Raw genomic sequence first — 22066 nt, 5'->3', positions numbered from 1 at the left:
ATTATGTTGCCAGCTCCCAGCTAAATTGTATGTTGCTGAAATAGGGGTATAATGTTTGTTTGCAAAAAGGAGATTTAAAAATTATTCTAAAACACCTTTTTTTGTATTCTCTTTTCAGAGAACTGTTTTGTAGTTCTCTTTTCCTGTAATGTGCGGCTTTGCTTCCTTGATAGAGATATCTGCTCTGCAGACATCTTTCTCCAATATACCTTTTCCCAGAATGTGCGACTGTAGCCCAGGTTAGAAAATATGGATGGGATTGTCTTGGAACTTTGCAAGGACCATGCTGGCACCAACAACACCCCTTGTAAAATAATGAGCTATATCCAAGGACTCCCTTCTGCTAAAGTAAAGAGTCTCTCTCTAATACAGACAGCCTTTGAAGCAGCACCACAAATGAGCAGCACCACCTCATTTCCCTGCCCCATGGGTGATGCTGTTCAGCAAGGTCCCCAAACTCTTTCAGTGAAAGCTGTGCTCCATCAATGGTAGGGAGAACAATCCTATTTAAAGCTGCAGCCTTTCTGTTCAGTATCCCTCCTGGTTTTATTTGGATTTAGCTTCTGTTTTTTTCCTCCTCAGCCACATGACCATAGCTCTGGGACAGGGCAGAGATGGAATAAAGGGAAGGGCAGATGCAATAGAAAGGCACGGTCTGTCTGTTCCACCCCACATTGGTTTTCTTCTCTTCTGTCCAAGTTTGCTGAGACAGCTACTGACTTTTCCTTTGCTAATTGTCAGTGAGATGGTTGAGTTAGATTAGCTAAACTCAACTCAGCCAATCATTTATTAGGGTTGCCAGCTCTGGGTTGGGAAATACCTAGAAATTGTGGAGGTGGAACCTGAGGAAGGTGGGGCTTGGGGAGAGGAGGGAGCTCAAACACCTTTGTCATATCACTGCCGCAGGAAATGGTGGCAGCTACAACCATAGACAGCTTCAGGAGGGGTTTGGATAAACATATGGAGCAGTGGCTATTAGACACAGGATATAGACAGAACTCTCTGTCTGGGCCAGTGATGCTCTGTATTCTTGGTGCTTTGGAGGGGTGGAAACAGTGGGAGAGCTTTTACTGTCCTGGCCCTACTGATGGACCTTCTGATGGCACCTGGTTTTTTTGGCCACTGAGTGACACAGAGTGTTGGACTGGATGGACCATTGGCCTGATCCAACATGGCTGTTCTTATGTTCTTATCATAGAGTCTACCTTCCAAAGCATTTTCTCCAGGTGCACTGATCTCTGTCCTGGAGATCAATTGTAATCCCAGGAGGTCTCCAGCCACCACCTGGAGGTTGGCAATATTTATTGGATTACAAGCTAGCACTTGCATTCTATAAATTCTGTAGGTTGTGGGTCATTAGAGAAAGCAGATCCAGGAATGAAGTGCAACTACTTAGGAAAAGAAAAATTACAATGTGCTATATACGTGCATGCATTTTACAAAGTCAAAAAGGACACTTTCCCCTTTGTCCTGGAAAGCTTAAATGTTAGCATGAATAAAACTGCTGTGCTTTAATTGTGAACTCTGCATGCCCTTGTGTAACCAAGTCCCTTGGATGAGTAAATGGAGCCGGAACTGATTTCCTGACATTTGTTTCTAGGGGCTTATTCCTTAGTTAATATACCACTATACCGATACACCAATAACTCCTGTTTCTTTTGAGCTGCCAGATAGGAGCATGATTCAAAGCAATGAGACAAGCAGCCAGATGTGACAGTCACATTTTGGCAATTCTGTCATGCCTAGTCATATATCAAAAGGGAAAGTAGCAAACGAAGAGGAAAGTGTATTGGAAAATTTGGTTTTTCCCCATGAATAATTCTGTTTAGACAGTCAATGTTTATAGAAGCTATACATTCATCCATGACAAACCTCATACAATGCAAGTGATAAAAAGTGACACCTGTAATTGCATTTAGAAAAACACTGCCCCCTTCCATCAAAAAATTAGTCACCACATAGTGAGATCCACATGGAACCCAAGTTTTTAAAGAAGAGGTTCAACACTTGATGGACTCCAGCAGCCCTGTCTTTTGTATAACAAGCTTGTTTAGCAAGGTTATGTTAAGATCCCAGATCATTGGAATAGGTAATCCAGTCATCTCACTGTTTGGTGGCTATGAAAAACAACAGCCATCTGAATCCAACTAACCCACTTGTCATAAGACTGGTATTCTTTGCATCTGCTATTGTTCTGAAATTCATACATTTCAACAACAGCAATATTCTATTTTATGCTACATTTTTTCCCTGGCAATTTGTTTCTTCTTCTAAACCAGTTAGGGTAAATCATCGATACCAGTGGGTGAAGTATCTTCTTGTGCTGTTTTTGATTCAGATACTGAGGAATGGATGGACTTGGCCCCTGAAATGGCAAGGTCAGATCCAGTGGGCTCATTCTAGCTAGCAAGATGAAAGCTCAGCACCCTTTAATTAAATTTTTCGCATGCTCACCTATCAACTGGCCCTCCTGCGGCTTGCAGAATGAAAAACACCCATCTCATTCCTGTGCATGGTTAGATATACTGAAGCTCATCCATTTCAGTGGGCCTTGATACATCTCACTTTGAAAGCAGCAATATTCCAATGAATGGTTTAATAACTTTGGCACACAGTTCATTTTATATGTAAGTAGTACACCCGGTAGATATCTAATGATTTGATTTGTTCATAATTATTTCTTTATGAAGACCATTGGTTTGCATATATGCTATATAGAACAATTCTTATGCATAAAATTGATAAATACATATAGTTTATTAGGTTGCAAATGGAAAATGTATTTGCTCTGAAAAGGAGAATGAAGTATTGATTTCTTGTGCATGCAGGCATAAAACACACACAAAAACCCCCCGAAGGTCTACAGACAATTGCCTCTTGATCTCAGATTTGAGGGGCTTGCAGAATAGTCATCAACTGTGTTTGTTTAGATTTAAAATATTCCAGTGTGTGTTCAAAAGTGGACATGGCCATTGTTAAGACCATTTTGGCATCTCATCTGTATTAAAGAAAAAAGCCATTGGAAGCATCAAGAAGGAGTTGGGTAGGGAGGACTATTAGAGAAGTTCCCATTTCCTTGTTGTTTTGTCCCACCTGTCTTTTCTCTGGCTGTTCAGAAAAACCTGCTGCAATTTCCCACCTGAATTCAGAATCTGCAGACATTTACATCCATTCTGTGTGTGAAGTTGCTTTTGACTTATGGCAACCCTATGAATTCATGACCTCTAAAATGTCCTATTGTTAACAGCCTTGTTCAGGTCTTGCAAACTGCAGGCAGTGTCTTCCTTGATAGTCCCTCTATCTTATGTTGGGTCTTCCTCTTTTCTTGCTGCCTTCAACTTGTCCTAATATTATTCTTTTTTCTAGTAACTCTTGCCTTCTCATAATGGGACCAAAGTATGGTAGACTCAGTTTGGTCATTTTAGTTTCTAGAGAGAATTCAGGCTTGATTTGAACTAGAACTCATGTATTTGTCTTTTTGGTGGTCCTCAGTATCTTCTGCAACACCACATTTCAAAGGAATCAACTTTCTTCCTGTCAGTTGTCTTCATAGTCCAGCTTTGACAACCATACAATGGGGGATACTATGGTATGGATTATCTTGATACTTCCATTTTAGATGTTGTTACATAGTCAAAATTCCAATCAAAACCAAGGTAGTGCACCTCTAAAAATAATCCTAAACAGCCCTGAGTCTGTTCACAGGGAGGGCAGGACACAAATAGAAACAAATAAGCAAACAAAAACAAACAAACAGATAATTCTAATTGACTAGTGAAATACAATATATGATCTATATTTGCAGGGCTGGCCCTAGACTGTCTGGTACCCTAGGCAAGGCTAATTTCTGCCCCCCGATAATGTCACTGAGTCACGTGCGAAACACCCAATTTGGCGCCTCAGAAGCCCGGTGCCCTAGGCAATCACCTAGTTTGCCTAGTGGCAGGGCCAGTCCTGTGTATGTGTATGTCCAACCTCTGTATTGCAGTAATCTCTCTCTCTCTGCCTGCATATGAGAGTGTAATGCACAGTCACACATTCCTTCCTTGTATCTGTTAGTCAAAGCTGGTCTACCCATACAGTGGCAAGATTGTGCCTCCACCACAAAGAGATTCCTCTGCAGAAACAAAAGGGCATGAAGAGAGGCCTGGGTCTTCTAGACATGCCAGCTGTTTATAGTTCCTCTCTGAGAGTTTTGTAACTTTTAATTTTCCATAGGCAGGGATTTAAAGCATGATAATGTAGTGTTTCTGCGCATTGTTTTTTTCCTAGTGATTTTCTTTCACACAGAGATATTCAAAAACTTTAAAGGGAGAATACTGAGAAATATGGCATTATATATAAAGATTATTTTAAACCATCTTTTGTTAAAATGCTTTAAAAACACAATCTATTGTCCATTAACATGCTTATAAAGAACACATCGGGGATGATTTTTAGAAGGAATATTTATTTATAGAGCCATATAAACAACTCTACTAACACATGCTATTTTTTAAAAAAAGAAATAGCCTAAAATGAGTTGTTACAGCTTCTTGGAGAAATTAAATCCATTTCAGTTTTGTGGATTAAAATACAGACTGTTTCCCCTCATCTGCACTTGACTTCGTCATTTGCCTTTTGGTGTGATAGTCAAAAATGCATGACTGACACTCTTTCTGCCATGAAGTCTTTTTATTGGAAAAAGAATTATTGCATGAAACTACATTCCCAGGAACAACTTTAATTACCTTAAAAAAAAGCTGCATTGCATGTTCAATAGTGCAATTTCACTTATCTACGGTATAATATAAAACACTTTTTACATAGAATACAAAACAAAATACCTAGTTTACAGATTATACTAGCCAGAGTATTATTCAGTTTTAATATAAACAAAAATGCTTTGAAAAATGAATCCAGTGGCATTTTAAAATATTTTTGCAAAACTGTATAACAAAGAGATGTGGTTAGCATTTTACAGCAATGCTTAATGGGGAAACGTTTACAGTTGGCTGGGATGGGCTCATCTGATCACTTCTCTTCCACCACAAAATGAATGTTTCTAACCACCTTGTGGTGAGATTGACATGAAGCTATATCTTACAAAGGGTCAGAAATGCATTTGGAAGACCTGATTTTTGAGGCTTAAGGAACACAAGTTGGTCTGCTAAAGGCACATCAGAACCTTCTAAGGCATAGCCAAGTCAGGGTCTCACAGGAGAGTGACAGTGAACTTTTTTGAATGGATAAAAAAGTTAAAAATAAATCCACTCCACATTTCACTTACTGGAATCTATGATTATCATACAGTATGGTTGACATGTATTTTAGCATTAGCACCCAGACCCAAATAATTGTACTTGGAAATCAGTTTAAATGATTCAATAGTAATGACTTTCAAATAAATATACTAAATGTCACTAATAAACTAGATGCAGGTGTGTTGGATTCACAGATCTCGCGGTTTGGATTTGCTATATCTCAGTGTACTTTCAGTGATAGCAGTACAATTCTCATAAACCCAAACCATTATAATCCTCTTTACATTTCTTTTTAATATTAGTTGTAGACTTGAGGCAGAAATCAGATGTGATCACTTATGGTGTGATATAATGTTAGAAATCAAATTATACAATCAAGATAAGTACAAAAACTTGCCTGCCCACCTCACCCCCCCCCCCCAGTTTATCAGGCTGTCAACATTCATATACTTCTGTGAAGGTTTGATGAGTTTACCAAAGGATTTGCCTGTAAGGAAATTGTTGGTTGTCCTGCTGGAGTACCTATGAATTTTCCCAGACAAGGACAAAAGTAGATTTTTACAATTAGCACTGGAGTAGCTCAAGCCAGGATCCAGTGCTGATAGTACTATCCAGCCTCTATCCAGCGGGTGTCAGAATAACCATGGCACAGGAATTATCTTTCAACTTACAAAAAACAATTATGAGTCTTCCCACAAAGTAAAGATATTGAACCTTAATTTAAGTTATTACAAGTGGACTTTGGATCATGTTAACTGAATGTCCAGTCATCATCTGATAATCAAATTAACATTCAAAATGCTGTGTCAGCCAACCTAGAGTTCCCTCAGTGTTCTTGATGTGCTCTAAGTAAATGCCACAACTTCTCTTAAGATATACAATTGATTTTAAAGGGGTATTTTCCCTTTTAAACTGTCAGATGACAACTTTGCTATTGTAAAGAATTCTTTAAAAATTACATTTGCTCCCCCCACCTTCATTTCCAAGAGTGAACACATATCGCAAGGTCAAGAACGATGCCGGAATTCTTGCCCCTGGAATAATGGATGAATGAATGGATTGAGATGTATTGCAGAAGATACAGTTCCACTGAGCTGTGGAGTGAACAGGGTAGGAATAAATGTTGGATGGGGCAGTGAAGAGACTGCCAGGTGAGAAGGGTGAATGGGAGTGGCAGATACCAGATGGAGTGGATGGCCAGCCAGGAAGGCTGAGTGTGCAGGTATGAGAGTTGGAGAGAAAGGTGAAAGAGATATTGGGGCAAAGTGGGACTGCGGGAATGGATGTATATGAGTCAGGGAAAGATGGCTGCTGTGGGGATGTACTGCAGCTGAGAGAGCAAAGCTTTGCAAAAAGGTGTGGTGGAGGGTGGCAACAGAGGCATGCGGTGGAACAGGAACTGACTGAACAGATGGGGGTGCAGAGAAGGCAGCTGGTCCGGTGGCAGACAAAACCTTAAGATGCTTTGCCACAAGTTGTTTCTGCATATGCTGCTGGGCCTGCAGCTGAAGAAACCTGTATTTGTCTATCTCATCAGGGGAAAATGTTATAGGCTGTTGAGTTAAGGGAGAAGAGATGCACTTGCTGTACAATTCAGTCTTGTTTTCTGTTTCATTGTCTTTATGCATAGCATTGTCAGAGTAAGAGTTTAAATCCCCTTCCACTTGCATCGAGTTCAAGCTTGCATTGTGTTCTTCTTTGGTCTCTGTTGGATTTGGAACAACAGAATATCTATTAGAAGGAAAAGCACCAGGAAAATCATTTGGTACTGGGTCACAGCTTTGTAGAAAGGGTTGCATTTCACCAGTTAAGAGATCTGACGGCTCATTTATTGCTGTGTCCTTTTCCATATTTGAGGCCTGATACCCAGTTCCTCTTTTAATTAAGTCTTTGAGGCAATTATTGTGGTTAGTGCTAGCTGCAATAGCCGTATTATTTATTGTTGAAGCTTCAACTTGATCTTTGTTTGCACTGCTTTCCAGTGTGCTGGGTTCACTGTTCCACACACTGGCTGCATTAACATGGAGGGCATTCTCAGCCAAATGTAATATTCCTTCATGATCCACTGAAGATACACGTTTAGCGCCAGGTTGACTATGGCAGAGATCTATGCCACAAAGATTTGAAAAGCTCTCACCATTCTGAGTTTGTTCCTGGATTTTCTTTGATTTCACTTTTTCTAAAAGTAGCTTGGCAGTTAATGACTTCTGCTGTCCCACTGTTTCTTTTCTGAGTGGTTTGATAGAACAAATGCCAGCATGCCTTGATGGGCAACTGATATTGTGGCAGTCATAGTGTGCAGAATCTGCTTTTCCTGATTCAGAGCCATAATAGTTTATCATATTCATTTTGTGTTTGTTCCAATCACATATTGATTCTCTTGCAAGGGATCCTGAACTGCTGCCCCTTGATCTGGTGCAGCTCAATGATCTTTCACTGCTTCCTGAATCTTGGGCGGAAGACCCTTTGGAGCTGCTGTAGCTTCTACACCTGCTGTGTTTACAGGCAGAATGTTTGTTTCGGCTTTGCTTTGATATGTCTCTATGTAGTAAGTGCCTATATCTTGAATGTCTTTGATATTTTACTGTATGCCTCTGCGTACAGTTACTAGATCTTTGACTTCTATTGTTGCAGTCCTCATCTGCATCATCAGAGGATGAAATGCAATTGTGCTTTTTGTGTTTATATTTCAGCCTTTCAACCGGCTTTTGTTTCCTTTTGCAACAAAAAGGCAAATGACTTCTTTTGTGATCACTTGATCTGTGACTAGAGTAGCAACTAGCAAAACTAGTTGCACTGCTAAAAGAGGTGTCGGAATAATTAGACTGCCTGTCAGAAGAGGACTTTTGCAAAGGAGGGAATTTCCAGCATCCAGCAAAATCCCCTTTCTCTTCACTTTCCAAGCACTTGCCAGTGGAACCAAATTTGTAATCAAGAATGGCATCTTTTCCACTGTCACTTACATTACTGCTGCATGTGACCAAATCCAGGTTGCTTTGTCTTTGGGAATAAATTAAATCACATTGTACACATTTTTGCTTCTTTATCCTAGACACCAAGGGATAAATGCAGATGTTTTCATCCTGTAGAGTTTGTTCACAATTCTGCAAGTGCTGTGCTAAAGATCTCACACGCATTTCTGTTTGGGGACCTGTTGCTCTTGTGTAATGCCTTTGTGAGCAATTGAGGTGATCAGGCACTTTAGGTATACTTTCATTGAAATCATCTGAAATATACTTTGGAGCACTTTGATTCATTTCATTCTCTATGTCTGAATCCAAGTCTGGCTGGGACTTTCTGAGGCTTAGAGCGCTTGTCTTCTTCTTTGGCTTCAAAGACTGATTATCTTGTTCATCAGACAGTTGCTTGTTCTTTGTTTGACCTGAGGCTTCATTTCTATCTGTGTCCATCACTGCTGAGTGCTCATTACAACTTTCTAGGTTGACATCATGATGACCAGTTTCCCTGTGGGATAAGGAGAGTCTAAAATCAAAATACAATGGATTGCAACCATAGGAAACAGAAGGTTCTGTTTTTGTAAACAAAATAAGCTCTGTGGGCCACTGTAAGGCAGTGCTGCCATCTTTACTCAGAACATGAAGAAAAGGTAATGCTTTGGACTTAATTTTATGAACTAGTGCATCACCCCCAGGTGTTCCAGTGTTCTCATTTATCATTTTCAAACAATCAGATGATCCAGTCTCTTTGAACACACAGGGATTGTAGTTTAATTTACATGAATGTCCTTGCTCCGAAGAGCATTGGGCTGAGAATTCAGAGTGTTCTGATAACAAGACATCTCTGTGCTTATAAGTGTTTTGCTGCATACAAATGTTGCTAGTTTGGTATTGAGCTGGAACAACCATTTCTGAAGACTTCCTCATCTCATTCAGTTCTCTTCCGTGGTTCTTTATATAAAGAGATCGGCAGCAACCCAAATCTCGAGGATATAGATGGGTTTCCAGATGCTCTATATTGGCATTTTGATCCTTTTCTTTCAGCATTTTGTTTGTCACAGTGGGATTGCATGACGTTAAGCTGTCTGTGTGACCTTGCAGTCTATTTAACCGTTTTTGTAGCGTTCCTTTTCTCCCATCACTCATATGTATGCAAGTATGGTAGTCTTGAGAAGACTGTTTAACTGTGCGCCTAGGTGATCCAGTGCAGTCATAGGCTTCTTCCAGATTCTCACTGAAAACAGATGCTGATGACTCTAGCTTCAAATGAACTTTCTTAGAGAAGGAGAAAGATACCCCTGCCCGGTTACAGGCATTGGTGCCACAAGGAAATGCTGGAGAGAGATGATTTCGAAGCACATGACATCTTTCCATGCAAGGCTGGTTCTTGCTTATTGCAAGCTCCTGTTGTTTCTCTGAAGTGCCACTGGCAAGAATTTGTCCTTCAGCTGTGTTCTTGGTCTTGTCCTTGTGAACTAAGAGAGGTTCCTCCTGCTGCTGTGACTGCTTTTCTTCAACCACCTGGGATGTTTTACACACAGGTTGGCATCCAACAACACTAGGAATAAATGACATAATAAAATCAATGGTCTGAAAAATGAATTTCACATATGAAAGATATTTCTTTGACAAGTATGGTAAAAACAGCTATGCTGATATTTTGAAATCCAACTGAAATATTGCTAGTGGGGCACTGTAGGTAATGCATGGGAATGAAGTGGGATAATCCAGTTCTGATACAAACATGGAATCTGCAGCCTATGCGGATGGTATGCAAGATAGTGGGTGATATCATTGCAGAAGGCTGAACACAGTCTGCAATAGTCTATTAAGGTATGTGCCATCTCCTCAGTACCTATGGCTTTTTAAGATGGCTGGCATGAATGATAACAAAATTCTTGTATGAACAATTTTGCTTTGGTGCAATCTCTGTTCATACCAATGGTGCTTCAAGTACAATGCTCAGCTAATTAAAGTATCTCTATAGTATGAAAAATCATGTGAAGCTGTCATTGAGTTCTATGAAAATACTGTGGTATGTGTGTCTTCACAGCACACATACCACAGTATTTTCATAGAACTCAATGACAGCTTCACATGATTTTTTTGGTGAGTTGTAAGCAGAGCCCTTGATCCAAAACTCTTAATCTGCTCCAGTCCACATATAGAGCTCCTTATAACCACAGGCTTCCTGATCACTACATCATATGGAGCAGTTCTATTTAGGCAATAGGGAAATTTGTTTGGCAGCATCCCCAACATTATGACTAATTGTAAGCTGTACACTTAAAGAAGATACACATGTACTAAGAGACTGTGGATTCATCTCTGTATGCCACCCAATACATTGCAAATGTTGTTTGGTACAGAGGTAAGGGTCAATTTGCAATCAGCTTCAATTGCTGTCATCTCCACCTGCATCTAGCATGGCTACCAAAGGTAGAAGTCATTGGCAATCAGAGAAGACTGTAGTAGACTTGACATACTGGTCCAATGTATTTATTTATTTTACTGGAAACATTTTAATGTCACCTTTTCACCCAATTAGGGTCCCCAAGGCAGAGAAAATGAAAACTTTAAAACACTTTAATAGTTAAAACAGCATTTAAGATAATATATGAAATAATTAAATGAAAACACATGCACAACTATATATCATTCTTTAAAAACATAATGGTGCTATTTTGCCCTGGAAGGAATTACTTGACTATTTTGAATATATGCAAACTAATGAAAACAAGGATTACTTGACTAAGCATAACAAAATTAAGATTTTGTTCCTTCTTCCTAGCAGTTTTAAACAAATTGCCAAAAGCAGTAAAGCAAGGTCAGTTTCAATAAGGTAAAATGATATTTTAACAATACCTTAAACTTCTGAGTTAAGCCAAAATGGAAGCCTGGGAGGATTCCACAAACATTTTTCTACCCTTGAAAAAGTCATACCTTTCCAACAATTTGGAAAGGGGTATGGTGTGGTTACCACCACATAGAGGTGCAGTTTATAGTTTAGAGAAGGCAAAAATACTTTTCTTAAAAAATAATCTCAAGAAATCTTAAGTGCGAGGCACTGCCTTTCCTAAAATGGATGCCAGCCAGGTAAGAGCCTGGGAAAGTATTTTGGAAGGTAAGAACAGCTGAGTGTCTAATGGCCCCCTCCATGCCCCAGAGAGATTCACAACTATAGAATAATGGGTCTCCCAGGACCTACTGACTCACACCCAGATTAATTTCATCAGCATCCCACCTTGCTTCCTCTACTAACCTTAATCAAGCAACAATTAATGAACACTCAAATCTATTCACCCAACCCATTAGCTCTTCACATCTGGTACTTACAGGGTCATCAAGCCATATCATTGTTTATCCTGAAAAGCACATAAAAAGTTTCAGTCTGTGGTCTTTCATATCACCCACTGCCAGCTCCTTTAACAGGACATGCCAGGAATTGATACTGGGATCTTCTGCGTGATGCAGATGCTCTCCCACTGAGCCACAGCCCCATTAATCTACTGAGACAATTGGGATTTTGGAGTTATCAAAAAAGACCGAGTGAAAACTGAGTGCACCTGCAGTTTGGAGGCTAAGGGGGGAGAACAAAAGAGATGAAGAAATATAAGAGAAGGGCCAGAGGTACCATGATGTCACCAGCCCTACAAAGGCCAGAGGTATCACAATGTCATCAGCCCTACCAAGGAGGAGGCAAAAAACAGAACAGGCAGAGTTGTACTTCCCATCCTCAGTGAAGCTCTGCTAATCAAGCACCTTCCATCTTCATTGGGGTTTCTTGCTTGAGCAGTCAACTTGTGCAACAATCAGGTGTGGCCAGGTTTGGTGAACTTTGGTGTGTGTGTGTATGTGTGTTGGAATGATGCTAGCCTAGGATGCATAAGTAGTTTTAATGAAGCTTTATCTCATTTTATCCTTGCTTGGGGCTCTCTATTTGTTTACTGCTGGATTCAAACCCACAGGCCCATAACTCTTCTCTAGAGCCTGTTCAACCATGAAAAAGAAGGCAGGTGCCATTTTGCATCTAACAGCAGTATACAGGGCTGAAAAGGTACGAGAAGAAAGAGAGAAAAAACTTAGGGAGAGAAATTTGGTGACTATTTGGGGCCATTTTTTCATTGAAAACTGCCCTTGAAAATTTAGTACAACACTAGTAAGTAAGGGTGGAAAGGGGTTAAAACACCAACCAGCAGCTAAGGAATTAATCCAGCATTTCCAGCTTTATGACTTGAAAAGCAAGAATGTTTGGCATTAAGGATAAAGAAAATAGTGGTTTAAAGAACATGTAATATAATCTGTGCATGATGTAGAGCAGGAATCAGGGACAGATGGGAAAAGAGGAGGAGCTTAAAATGCCATAGAACTCTTTCAAATGCTTACCATTCAGACTGCTTCCGCAGCTCAGCCAGCTGATGGAGACGCTTGAGTGCTTTTTCCTGTTTCTTCTCATCTTTCCAGGATTTTGAAGCCACATTCCGAGCAAATTCCCTTTGCTTGAGCTCCTTCAGTCTCTGGGTGAGAAAGGTAGAAGAAGAAACATAAAAGACTGTGAACCAGTTTTTACCATGATTCTGTATTATACTTTTCACTCAAAAGTTATTCAAAAAGAATCCTGAAAATACTACTTTTTCCAAAAACAGTAAAGGGCAAGGGTACGTTGTGAACCTGGGTAGTTGGTGACCATCATTACCACTAGAATAATTCAAGGAAATTGATAGTAAGGGTGTGTGTGTGTGTGGGGGGGGTCATATTTACATAGGAAAAGCATCCTGAGTTTTGAGCTCTGGGTAATGGCAATTTTTCTTCAATAAAAGAAATCTAATCTAACTGGGAATCTAATCTGACCAGGAGTAAACATAGGCCAGAGAGACAAGACAGCTGTAAATGGAGTCAAATCTGTGTTTTGACTTCTGCCTTCTGTCTTCACATACAAATTAAACTTTTACCAGATTACTGCATTAGCTCACACACACAACTTCAGGCAAAAAAGAGGGGGGTGCAAATTGATGAGAAGAATTTAAACAGTAGCAGTCAGAAGCGTGTTATTGAATATAAATTCTGGGCCTAGAAATATACCCCAAGGAACTAGCTTGATAAATCTCCAAGTGTTTCTCTGAACAACAGGAAAAATGTCATGATCTGCAACCACCATCAGAATGGGCATTTGAGAAATGAAGAATGTATACACAAAATAGACAATGGTAGGATTTGTCTGGCTAAACAATTAGGCAAAGATGCTAAGCTGACTTTTTATCCTAACAAGCACTGCTGAACAATATCAGAATAATTACAACCATACATAAGGGTGCTCAACCAAGATAGTGAGCCTGGGAATTAACAGGCATTTAAGTGTGCAATTACCTTTTTCATGCCATTAGGTACCTAACTGGCTGGCTAAACTTAGCCACATGTGCCAAATTATGATTTATTTTGCAGAACTCTAGCATTTTGGTTTCTTGCTTTTTAGTTTGATCATGAGAGCTGACACACTGTGCAAAAGGCATAAAATTGGAGGCAGGGACTGTTGGAGCAACACAACCTGTAGCCCACTGAGGATATTGCCCAAACACAGTCAATGCCACTGGGCTTGAGCTATCCTTGCTTCTCCTGTGCAACACTGATTGGTGCGCAAAAACAGCACAAAATATCCAGAGACATGTAGTAAGGCAAGTTGGCAGACAAAAATGTAGTGGATTTTCTTGCACACAGTCCTTTGACCACCACTAAGGACTGCTTCAAATCCTACAGTAGTGCTTCTCCATTAAGAGACTGACCATGTGTATAAATCAGGCCATGTGGAACACTTTCCTGCCAGTACCATTCTTTCTTGGCAGCTGCTCATGCTAGCATTGGGCATTCAAAGGACAAATGTCTACACTATGACTTCCATGTGGAAACATCAGCATATTGAGCTATTTTAGGCAAGTGTGCATGAGGGAGCCATAAAATTTGAAAGAGTCATAACCCAGCATCGTTGGAACACCAGCCGGTTTGGTGTAGTGCTTAAGAGCACTGACTGTAATCTGGGAGAGCCAGGTTTGAGTCTCCACTCCTTCACATGCAGCTGCTGGTGTGACCTTGGGTCAGCTGCAAGCTCTCTGAGAGTTAATCTTGAAAGAGCAGTTCTCGAAAGAGCTCTCTCAGCCCCTTCTACTATAAAAAGGGCAGTCCAAAAGAACATGAGGGACCGTTTCGATGACTCCTTGACTACAAGGGCATCATCTAAGATTGCGGGGGATTCTGTGGTATCTTCCGAAAAGGATGGCCGATGGTAATGCATTAAATCTAGCCAGCATGAATGCTCTTCTTTGGTGAGGATCAGTTAAAAAGATGAAATAGGGAGCTAAAATCCCAGGAATCTAGGATAAACCCAGATAGCTTGGGGAGCAAGTTTTCCGAGCTGCCTCAGTTAGACATTGCAACTGGATATCTGTATACACATACCAGCTGTCAAGTTAAGTACAACCTCCAGGGAATAACAGTGAGCTAGCTCACACTAGCTCAGCTTAGCAGGAACAGTTTCTCCGAATGAAGGGTGTGGTATGAATTCAATCTCCTCCTCCTCTCTTTTTCGTATGTTATAGTGAGCGGTTATAGTAGGATGGCAACTGATAGTTTTTGAAATACTAACATTTGTCTTCAACATCTACTAACATCTGAAATACTAACATGCATTTCCTCTCCTTTTCATTACTTTATAAATTACATGCATGCAAATGTTCAAATGGGCTTAAGCAAGTTTAAGAATAAACTGGTCTTGATGTTCACTCTCTGACTTCTTGCCTTTCAGAACACATCTAGTTCCCTACCCCAAGAAAGCTCCTCTGGTGTTTGCGGGATGCCTCACCTGTGGATGATTCAACACCCTGCTATTGCGTAGGCTGAGAGTAAGGTACCATTGGTTGGCTGACTGCCACAACAACTTCCTCTTCAGCTAGGTCAATCTAATAGACTGAAATTTAGCCAATCAACCATTTATTGTACCTGGGAAGTATAGAAAAGAATAGCCACACAATTTAGTTTTACCTTACTCTTTCTTGCTAGCTAGAGTGGGACAACTCATTTCTCTTAACAATCGTATCAGGAAGTCACCAGGTGTGACTAACATAAGTAGGGCCAAGAAGAGTAAGGGTCTCTATGGGGCTGATTAGGATTATCAAGAGACAACACAAGCTCCCTAGAGCAACCTCAACATTATCTCAGGCAAAAGTGACCGGATTCCTTGGAATTTTGTTTCAGTAGTCTGTTCCCCACCCAGAAGCCTTGACTGGAATGAAGAGAATTCCACAATGCATTCATATCTAGGGAAGATTCCCATTTTCAATTTGGACCACTTGACAGCCTCAGCCTTCCTGTAATCTAAGAATAGAGCATCACTTGCCAGAAGCAGCAAAAGTTAATACCAGGGGTACAGTCAGACGGGCAGGTTGCTGTGGCAGTATCTTGGCTTTAAATGAGCCGCTTGAGTTTGGGGAGTTTCTGTCAATCATAGTGCTGTGGGCCCGTGGTTCATTGTCCACATCACTAACATGCCACAACCACAGATGGTTTTCTTCTAAGTCCCACTGTGTGTGCACAGATGCAGATGTTCTGTGCGTGGGTGCACATTGGAGTGGGTTTAGGGGGAAAAAGGACACACCAGAAACAGAGTGGAACAATCACACCACTCATGTATTTCCACAGTGTGCCCAGGCAATCAGATGGCCAGAAGTCCACCATGGACAGCCAGTTCAGTGTAGTGGTTAAATGCGCAGAATTGGGTTTGATTTTCCACTCCTTCACTTGCAGCAGCTGGAATGGCCTTGGGTTAGCCATAGCTCTCACAGAGCTGTCCTTGAAAGGGCAGCTTCTGTCAGAACTCTCTCAGCCCCACCCATCTCACAGAGTGCCTGTTATGGGGGAGGAAGGTAAAGCAGATTGTAAGCAGCTCTGAGATTCGGAGTGAAGGGTGGGGTATAAATAAAATTTCTTCTTCTTCTTCTTCTTCTTCTTCTTCTTCTTCTTCTTCTTCTTCTTCTTCTTCTTCTTCTTCTTCTTCTTCTTCTTCTTCTTCTTCTTCTTCCTACATTGTAATTTGCCAGTGGCTATTTAACACATGTGGGATTTGTTTTAGTACTAGGGATGAGTGGGGCACAGGAGGCAGATGTGCATATTTGATCACTCCCAGTTGATTCAGAGGGGAGGGGTGGGTATGTCAGGCCAAATTGTTTGTGTGATCGCACCCCACGACTGCTGCACTCTGTGTGGACCCCAACAGCTCTCTAACCCCGACAAGAACAACTTGAATATCTGCCACCAAGCAAACCCCTGAGCCAGAACTGAACAATGTCTTGTTTCTTGGCTTTTTAAATCATCCCCATGTTCATGTATTTTTAAAAATAATCATACTATGGTTTATGGGGATTATTTTAAATATAAAAAGGCCAGATTACATCCTTTTTAAAATAGAATCCAAGCTTGATGTGCATCTTCTGTTCCAAAGCTGGATGCATATCTTCTGAACAAAGATGGTGTATTGAGTATGGAGCAGCCAACAGAATTTTAAGTGGATTTTCTCTTTTTCTTAAATGGAAATAAACTGTAGAATAATATAGTAGAACAAATATCATTATTTGTAAAATGAGTTCCACATCCCAGCCATAACATGATCATGATGAAGTTATTAAAAAGCATAATTGGAGGGGTGTATGTCTAAAGTGTACAGTGTTAGCCATCTAAGCAACCAGCAGAAAGAGCAGGGAGAGAATTTGCTTTCACCATGGTAACTGGCATTCTAAAAATAACTTTGAAAAGGCTATTACTTTTCAGGATTAAACATATGAGAAAGGCAACTTTAGAATTAACTGATGCATTTCCATTTGTTTTACAGACTCACAAAACAATATTGATGCGAAATTAATTTGAAGTGGATTTAATAATGATGACGATGTAGATGGTGAGCTTTGTGGAAAATCTTACACAGCAACACATGTACTTCTTTAATCCCTCACTGCTGCCAAGCAACCATATCAATTTCCTTGAATTATTCCAAGGCTCTTGCACAGGGCACCATTGTCTCAATACTGGGCACTATCCAGTGAAATGTACATGCTCTTCAGTCCAATCAAAGCAAGTATTACAGGCAGGGCTGGCCCTAAACTGTCTAGCACTCTAGACAAGGCTAACTTCTGGTGCCCCCCCCCTTACTGATAATGTTGTCAAATCACATGGGGGGCACCCAATTCAGCGCCCCCAGAACGCCAATGCCCTAGGCAATCGCTTAGTTTGCCTAGTGGCAGGGCCGGCCCTACTTACAGGGAGCTGGATCACATAGACTGAAATGTCTCCAGCAAGCCATTCCTTGGCCGTCATACTTAGAGGCAATTAAATCAACCTTAACAAACCAGCCTATGTCTCACAGCATCAAACGATCTGTTTTCTTGTTCCAAGGCAGTAAATGTAGCAAGGAAAATGTAACCCCAGGAATAATGTCAGCACTCTGGGTCTGTTACATTCCCCAGGCCATTGACCTCTTGGAAACTGGATCTTATTGTCCTGTTTGACCTGCAAATTTAATCAACATATAGCTCATTAACTTCTTTGCTTTCCATACCCTACCTCTCCAGTAAGCTAATAGCTTCTAAATGGTGGGATGATTGATCCATAACCATACCCAGTGCTTTTTTTGTAGCAGGATCTCATTTGCATATTAGGCCACACACCCTGATGTAGCCAATCCTCCTGATGCTTACAGTAGGCCCTGTACTAAGAGCCCTGTAAGCTCTTGGAGGATGGGCTACATCAGGGATGTATGGCCTAATATGCAAAGGAGTTCCTGCTACCAAAAAAAAAGCCCTGACCATACCCAATACCAGCAAAGAATATTTATGTGCTCTGTTGAGGTTTCTGATGGGTAGTATTGCCAACATGCAGGTTTACAACCATGTGTAACTGGGCAGTCATTTGAAAACTGACTTTAAAAAATGGTACCAAAAGAACCCAGATTGGTACTGCAGTTCTAAACATTTTAACTCAAAAGTAAACCCTAAAGATTTCAACAGTACTTACTCTCAAGTAAGTTTCCACAGGCATGCCATCCTAAGCAGGTCTACTCAGAATCATACACAGTTCAATTCAAGAAGGCTTACTCCCAGGAAAGTGTTGCTAAGCCTGCAATTATTTTAAATTTTATTCTCGTGACCCACTGGGTTTTCAAATCAGGCTTTAAGTTTTTAACTGTTCCATGACAATATTGTGAGCTTTGAGAAGTCTCTTTCCTTTTTTGAAAGTTAAAATGTCATCTTTCATTTACATGGTGGCATGTATTTTTTTTTCTTGTGTGAAACCTATCTTGTAACCCTGAATCTGAATTATTTACAATTAAAAAGAAAGGGTGTTGAGTTTAAATACTAAAACAGTGCCACAATCCCCTTAAAATATGCATCAGCACAGATTCAACATGCTGATAGTGGTTTCATATCTTTTTAGCTTAAGGACCTAAAGTAATACCAAACATTATATTGAAAGACGAAGAGAAATAGGGCAGCTGAATCCTATTCAAGTTGCTCTTTCATTTCTGAAACAATATGTTACTGTTTCTTGGAGTACTATTTGTGTGGTTCAGTGGAATAACCTTGTGTAGCTGGGTGAACTTTGGAAATGATAATATGTTGAATGACAAACATTTCACAGACTTTGATTAAACCATTTGTCCTATTTGTTAGACTTTACTAGTGGATAAATACGGTTGTGTGTGTGTGTATATATATATATATATAGCTGTTTTGTATTCGTTTTAAAGGCAACATAGTGCATGATTTATTTCAACAACTCTCTTTGCTTCTAACCAAAAGATAAATACTAACCTCAGATTCCAAGATTCTTACTAGATGGATTTATGTACAATTAGTATCACCTATTATATTTCTGCCCCTGTTGCTGTTCGTCTACACATGGTGTTAGATCATACAGGGAAGATTACAGAAACTTGAACTTTCCTTGAAGGGTATTCTGAAAAGTGTATGAGTGAGAAATAATGGAACCCACAATCCTATATCCTTTTTCTGGATAACAAGCACTATTAAATTTAGTGGAACGTTTTTCTAAAAGTGCATAGAATTCTGCTGCCCAAATGATAGACAAAAAAGGAGCACTGCTGGATCATTCTAACCTAGTCCATTCAGTCAAGCATCTTCTTTACACCAGAACCTGGCCATGTAGTTCCAGGAAAAGATTTGGTTTGGGCCCATCCTCTAGCGCAGGTGTCCCCAGCCTTTTTTCAGGCGTCCCTGACCTTCACCTCAGGAATTCTTTCACAGTGTGGTGAGTGCAGCCAATAAATCATTGCTGCAGGAGATGGAGCTAGCTACAAAATGGTTACCACAGCTTACTTTTAATCACACAGTGAATATCCTTGTGCTTTGGTGGCAGCTGCTGCCAAAAAAAATCTCCAACAGCTAATCGGAAATTTCTGATCAGAAATTTCTGATTAGCTAATCAGAAATTATTTCAGAAAGTTCCACCAGGCTCAACCCACTGTCTAAAAACACATGGCAGGTGCCAGGAAAGGTATTAGTGGGCATAATGGTGCCAGGAGCACCATGTTCTAGTGCTTAAAAGGGATGCTGTTGTGATAGAATTTATACTTCCAAGATATTCCCTTATGTTAATCTAGTATGTTAATTTGAAGACCTTCCCTAAAATCACATGTGCAAGTAGCCAGTTTAGCTAGTTGAAAGTGCTTGCATAAACCTGTTGGTGTTGCTGTTTGAACTGCTCATTATTTATCTGGTCTCTTTATTGGAACACAAAAATATTACAGCTATTGCTTCAAAACATGATTGTTCTTAATGTCTAACTAGCTCCTCTCACAAAGATTTCGATCAGTGAACTGCAGCTGGATTTGCTATCTGACAAGATGATAAGGGTTACCAGGTCACTTAGCTGCTCCAGATCTCACCCTTAGGGTTGCCAAGCCCAATTCAAGAAATATCTGGAGACTTTGGGGATGGAGTCAGGAGACTTTGGGGATGGAGCCAATAGCAAGGTTGTGACAGGCATAATTGAACTCCAAAGGGAGTTCTGGTAGAGTTGCTAAGTCTGTCTTGAAAAATATCTGGGGACTTTGGGGGTGAAACCAGGAAACTTTCACATTCCCTAAAATAAATAAATTTAAAAAAAACAGCAGAGAGAGAGAGAAGCCAAAATAGTTTGCAATTCCACACTTGTGTGGTCTCACTAGGGCAATTTACTCATGAGTTGCTGAAGTTCCAAGTTCTAAAGAGTAACACAAGTAAACTAAAGGTTCTAGTTTACCCTTTCCTGTGAAAATGGCCTCTGAGACGATTATAAAACCAACGTAGTTTCTGGACTCCTTCCTTTCCCTTCCACCAGGCATGTTCTGCAGACTTGCCCTGCCCGCAGCGTGGTCTAAAATTTAAAGCACCTTTCCAGGAAAAAAGTTGTTCCCAGGGTCTTCTTAAATTTTCGAGGTTTGAAGGCACATGGGGCTGTTGGGGCAGGGCTTCCCCTCACCTGCCAGCTGGCTGGGGGCAGGAAGGAGCCTGTTAAAGCGGAAACCCCCGCTGGGACCTGGGCATTGGCAAGCCTACCCACCCTACTGATTGTGGCCTCTCTGCTTATAGGCACACCTCCTCTGAACTCCACTTGTTCTCTTTCCTTCAACCACTCATTCCCCTCCTTTTTTTCAGCATGAATTTTCTCACTCCTTCTTTTCTTGGGTTCTTTTGCTTTAGACTGTCCTGCTAACTCACATCCATAAACACTAACCTGCAACTCCAGATGTGATATTCCAAGCTATCTCTTTTGGTTCCTCCTTCACAAACCAGAAAGCTTTAGGTATAGAAAACATTTTAACAGCAGCAGACGTAGTCCCATGAGGAGATATGAGGAAGAGGAGAGGTCTCTGAATGGTGAGCAAATAAAGCAGGCACAGCTGAGGATCTTGACACAATATTTCCATGAACCAAAAGTGGCTCTGTGGGTATTTGTGGCTCTAGGGAGGTTGTTTTTTTGAGGCAGAGACACCAAATATCCAGCATAGCCTCGGGTGCCTCTCCTCAAAAAAACACACACAAAAAACACATCCTCCCAAGTTACAAAAAGATTGGACCATGGGGTCCAATTCTATGAGCCCCAAAAGATGGTACCCCTATCATCCATTATTTCCAGTGAAGGGAAAGCATTTAAAAGGAACATGGTCCCTTTAAATGTGATGGCCAGAACTCTCTTTGAAATTCAATTGTGCTTGTCACACCTTTGCTCCTGGCTCCACCCCCAAAGTCTCCTGGCTCTGACCCCAAAGTCCCTAGATATTTTCTGAGTTGGACCTGGCAAGCTTAGTTTTACACCAGCCTCCCTTTGTAAACCTTAGTCATGGGTATCTAACCAAACTGGATAGATTTTTACTTCTATGCATCCAAGGAGTGAGCTCTAACTCAAGAAAGCTCAAGGTGAAATATTGTTTTTTAGTCTATAAGGTGCTACCCAATTCCTGTGTATCCTGCACTGGGACCATCATTTTCCTTGGAATTTCCTTCACATATTGGCAGCAACAGAGTCCTCATCCCTACAGTTGCATAATAGTGATGGTAGGCAGGCATTGCTGGCATCAAAGTAAAAGAAGACAGGCTCCCAGACGTGGGCCAGGGAGAGGTATTTGTGCCTGGGTGGAAGGAAGGGGGAAAGCAAGGATGATTTGGAATAACTGGGCCCACCACTGGCAGTCAGCTGGTCAGCTCTCAAGCAGCTTCCTCTGGCCCTTCCCAGAGGTCAGTTCATCATGGAATGGGTGGGGCATGTGCATCAACAGGCTGCAGGCTAGCTCCGGCACACAGCTCAGACAGCAAGGAGCAGGCTGAG

The 22066-nt window shown here is 40.8% G+C and overlaps 1 protein-coding gene across 1 annotated transcript in view; it reads right to left on the bottom strand.

Moving 5' to 3' along the window:
- Positions 1-6217: 6217 nt before the first annotated feature.
- Positions 6218-22066, bottom strand: part of ZNF804B (zinc finger protein 804B) — a 369560-nt gene continuing 353711 nt past the window's right edge. The window contains exons 3-4 of the mRNA XM_060248466.1: positions 12587-12717; positions 6218-9758 (exon numbers count right to left, since the gene is read on the bottom strand). Of these exons, the coding sequence (XP_060104449.1) occupies positions 6251-9758; positions 12587-12717 (3639 nt within the window). The 3' untranslated portion in view covers positions 6218-6250. The remainder of the gene's footprint in view (positions 9759-12586; positions 12718-22066) is intronic.

Source organism: Heteronotia binoei, chromosome 10, assembly GCF_032191835.1.
Source record: "Heteronotia binoei isolate CCM8104 ecotype False Entrance Well chromosome 10, APGP_CSIRO_Hbin_v1, whole genome shotgun sequence".
Lineage (NCBI taxonomy): Eukaryota > Metazoa > Chordata > Lepidosauria > Squamata > Gekkonidae > Heteronotia > Heteronotia binoei.
Note: the sequence above shows the minus strand (reverse complement) of the source record. Positions and strands in the feature narration are given on the sequence as shown.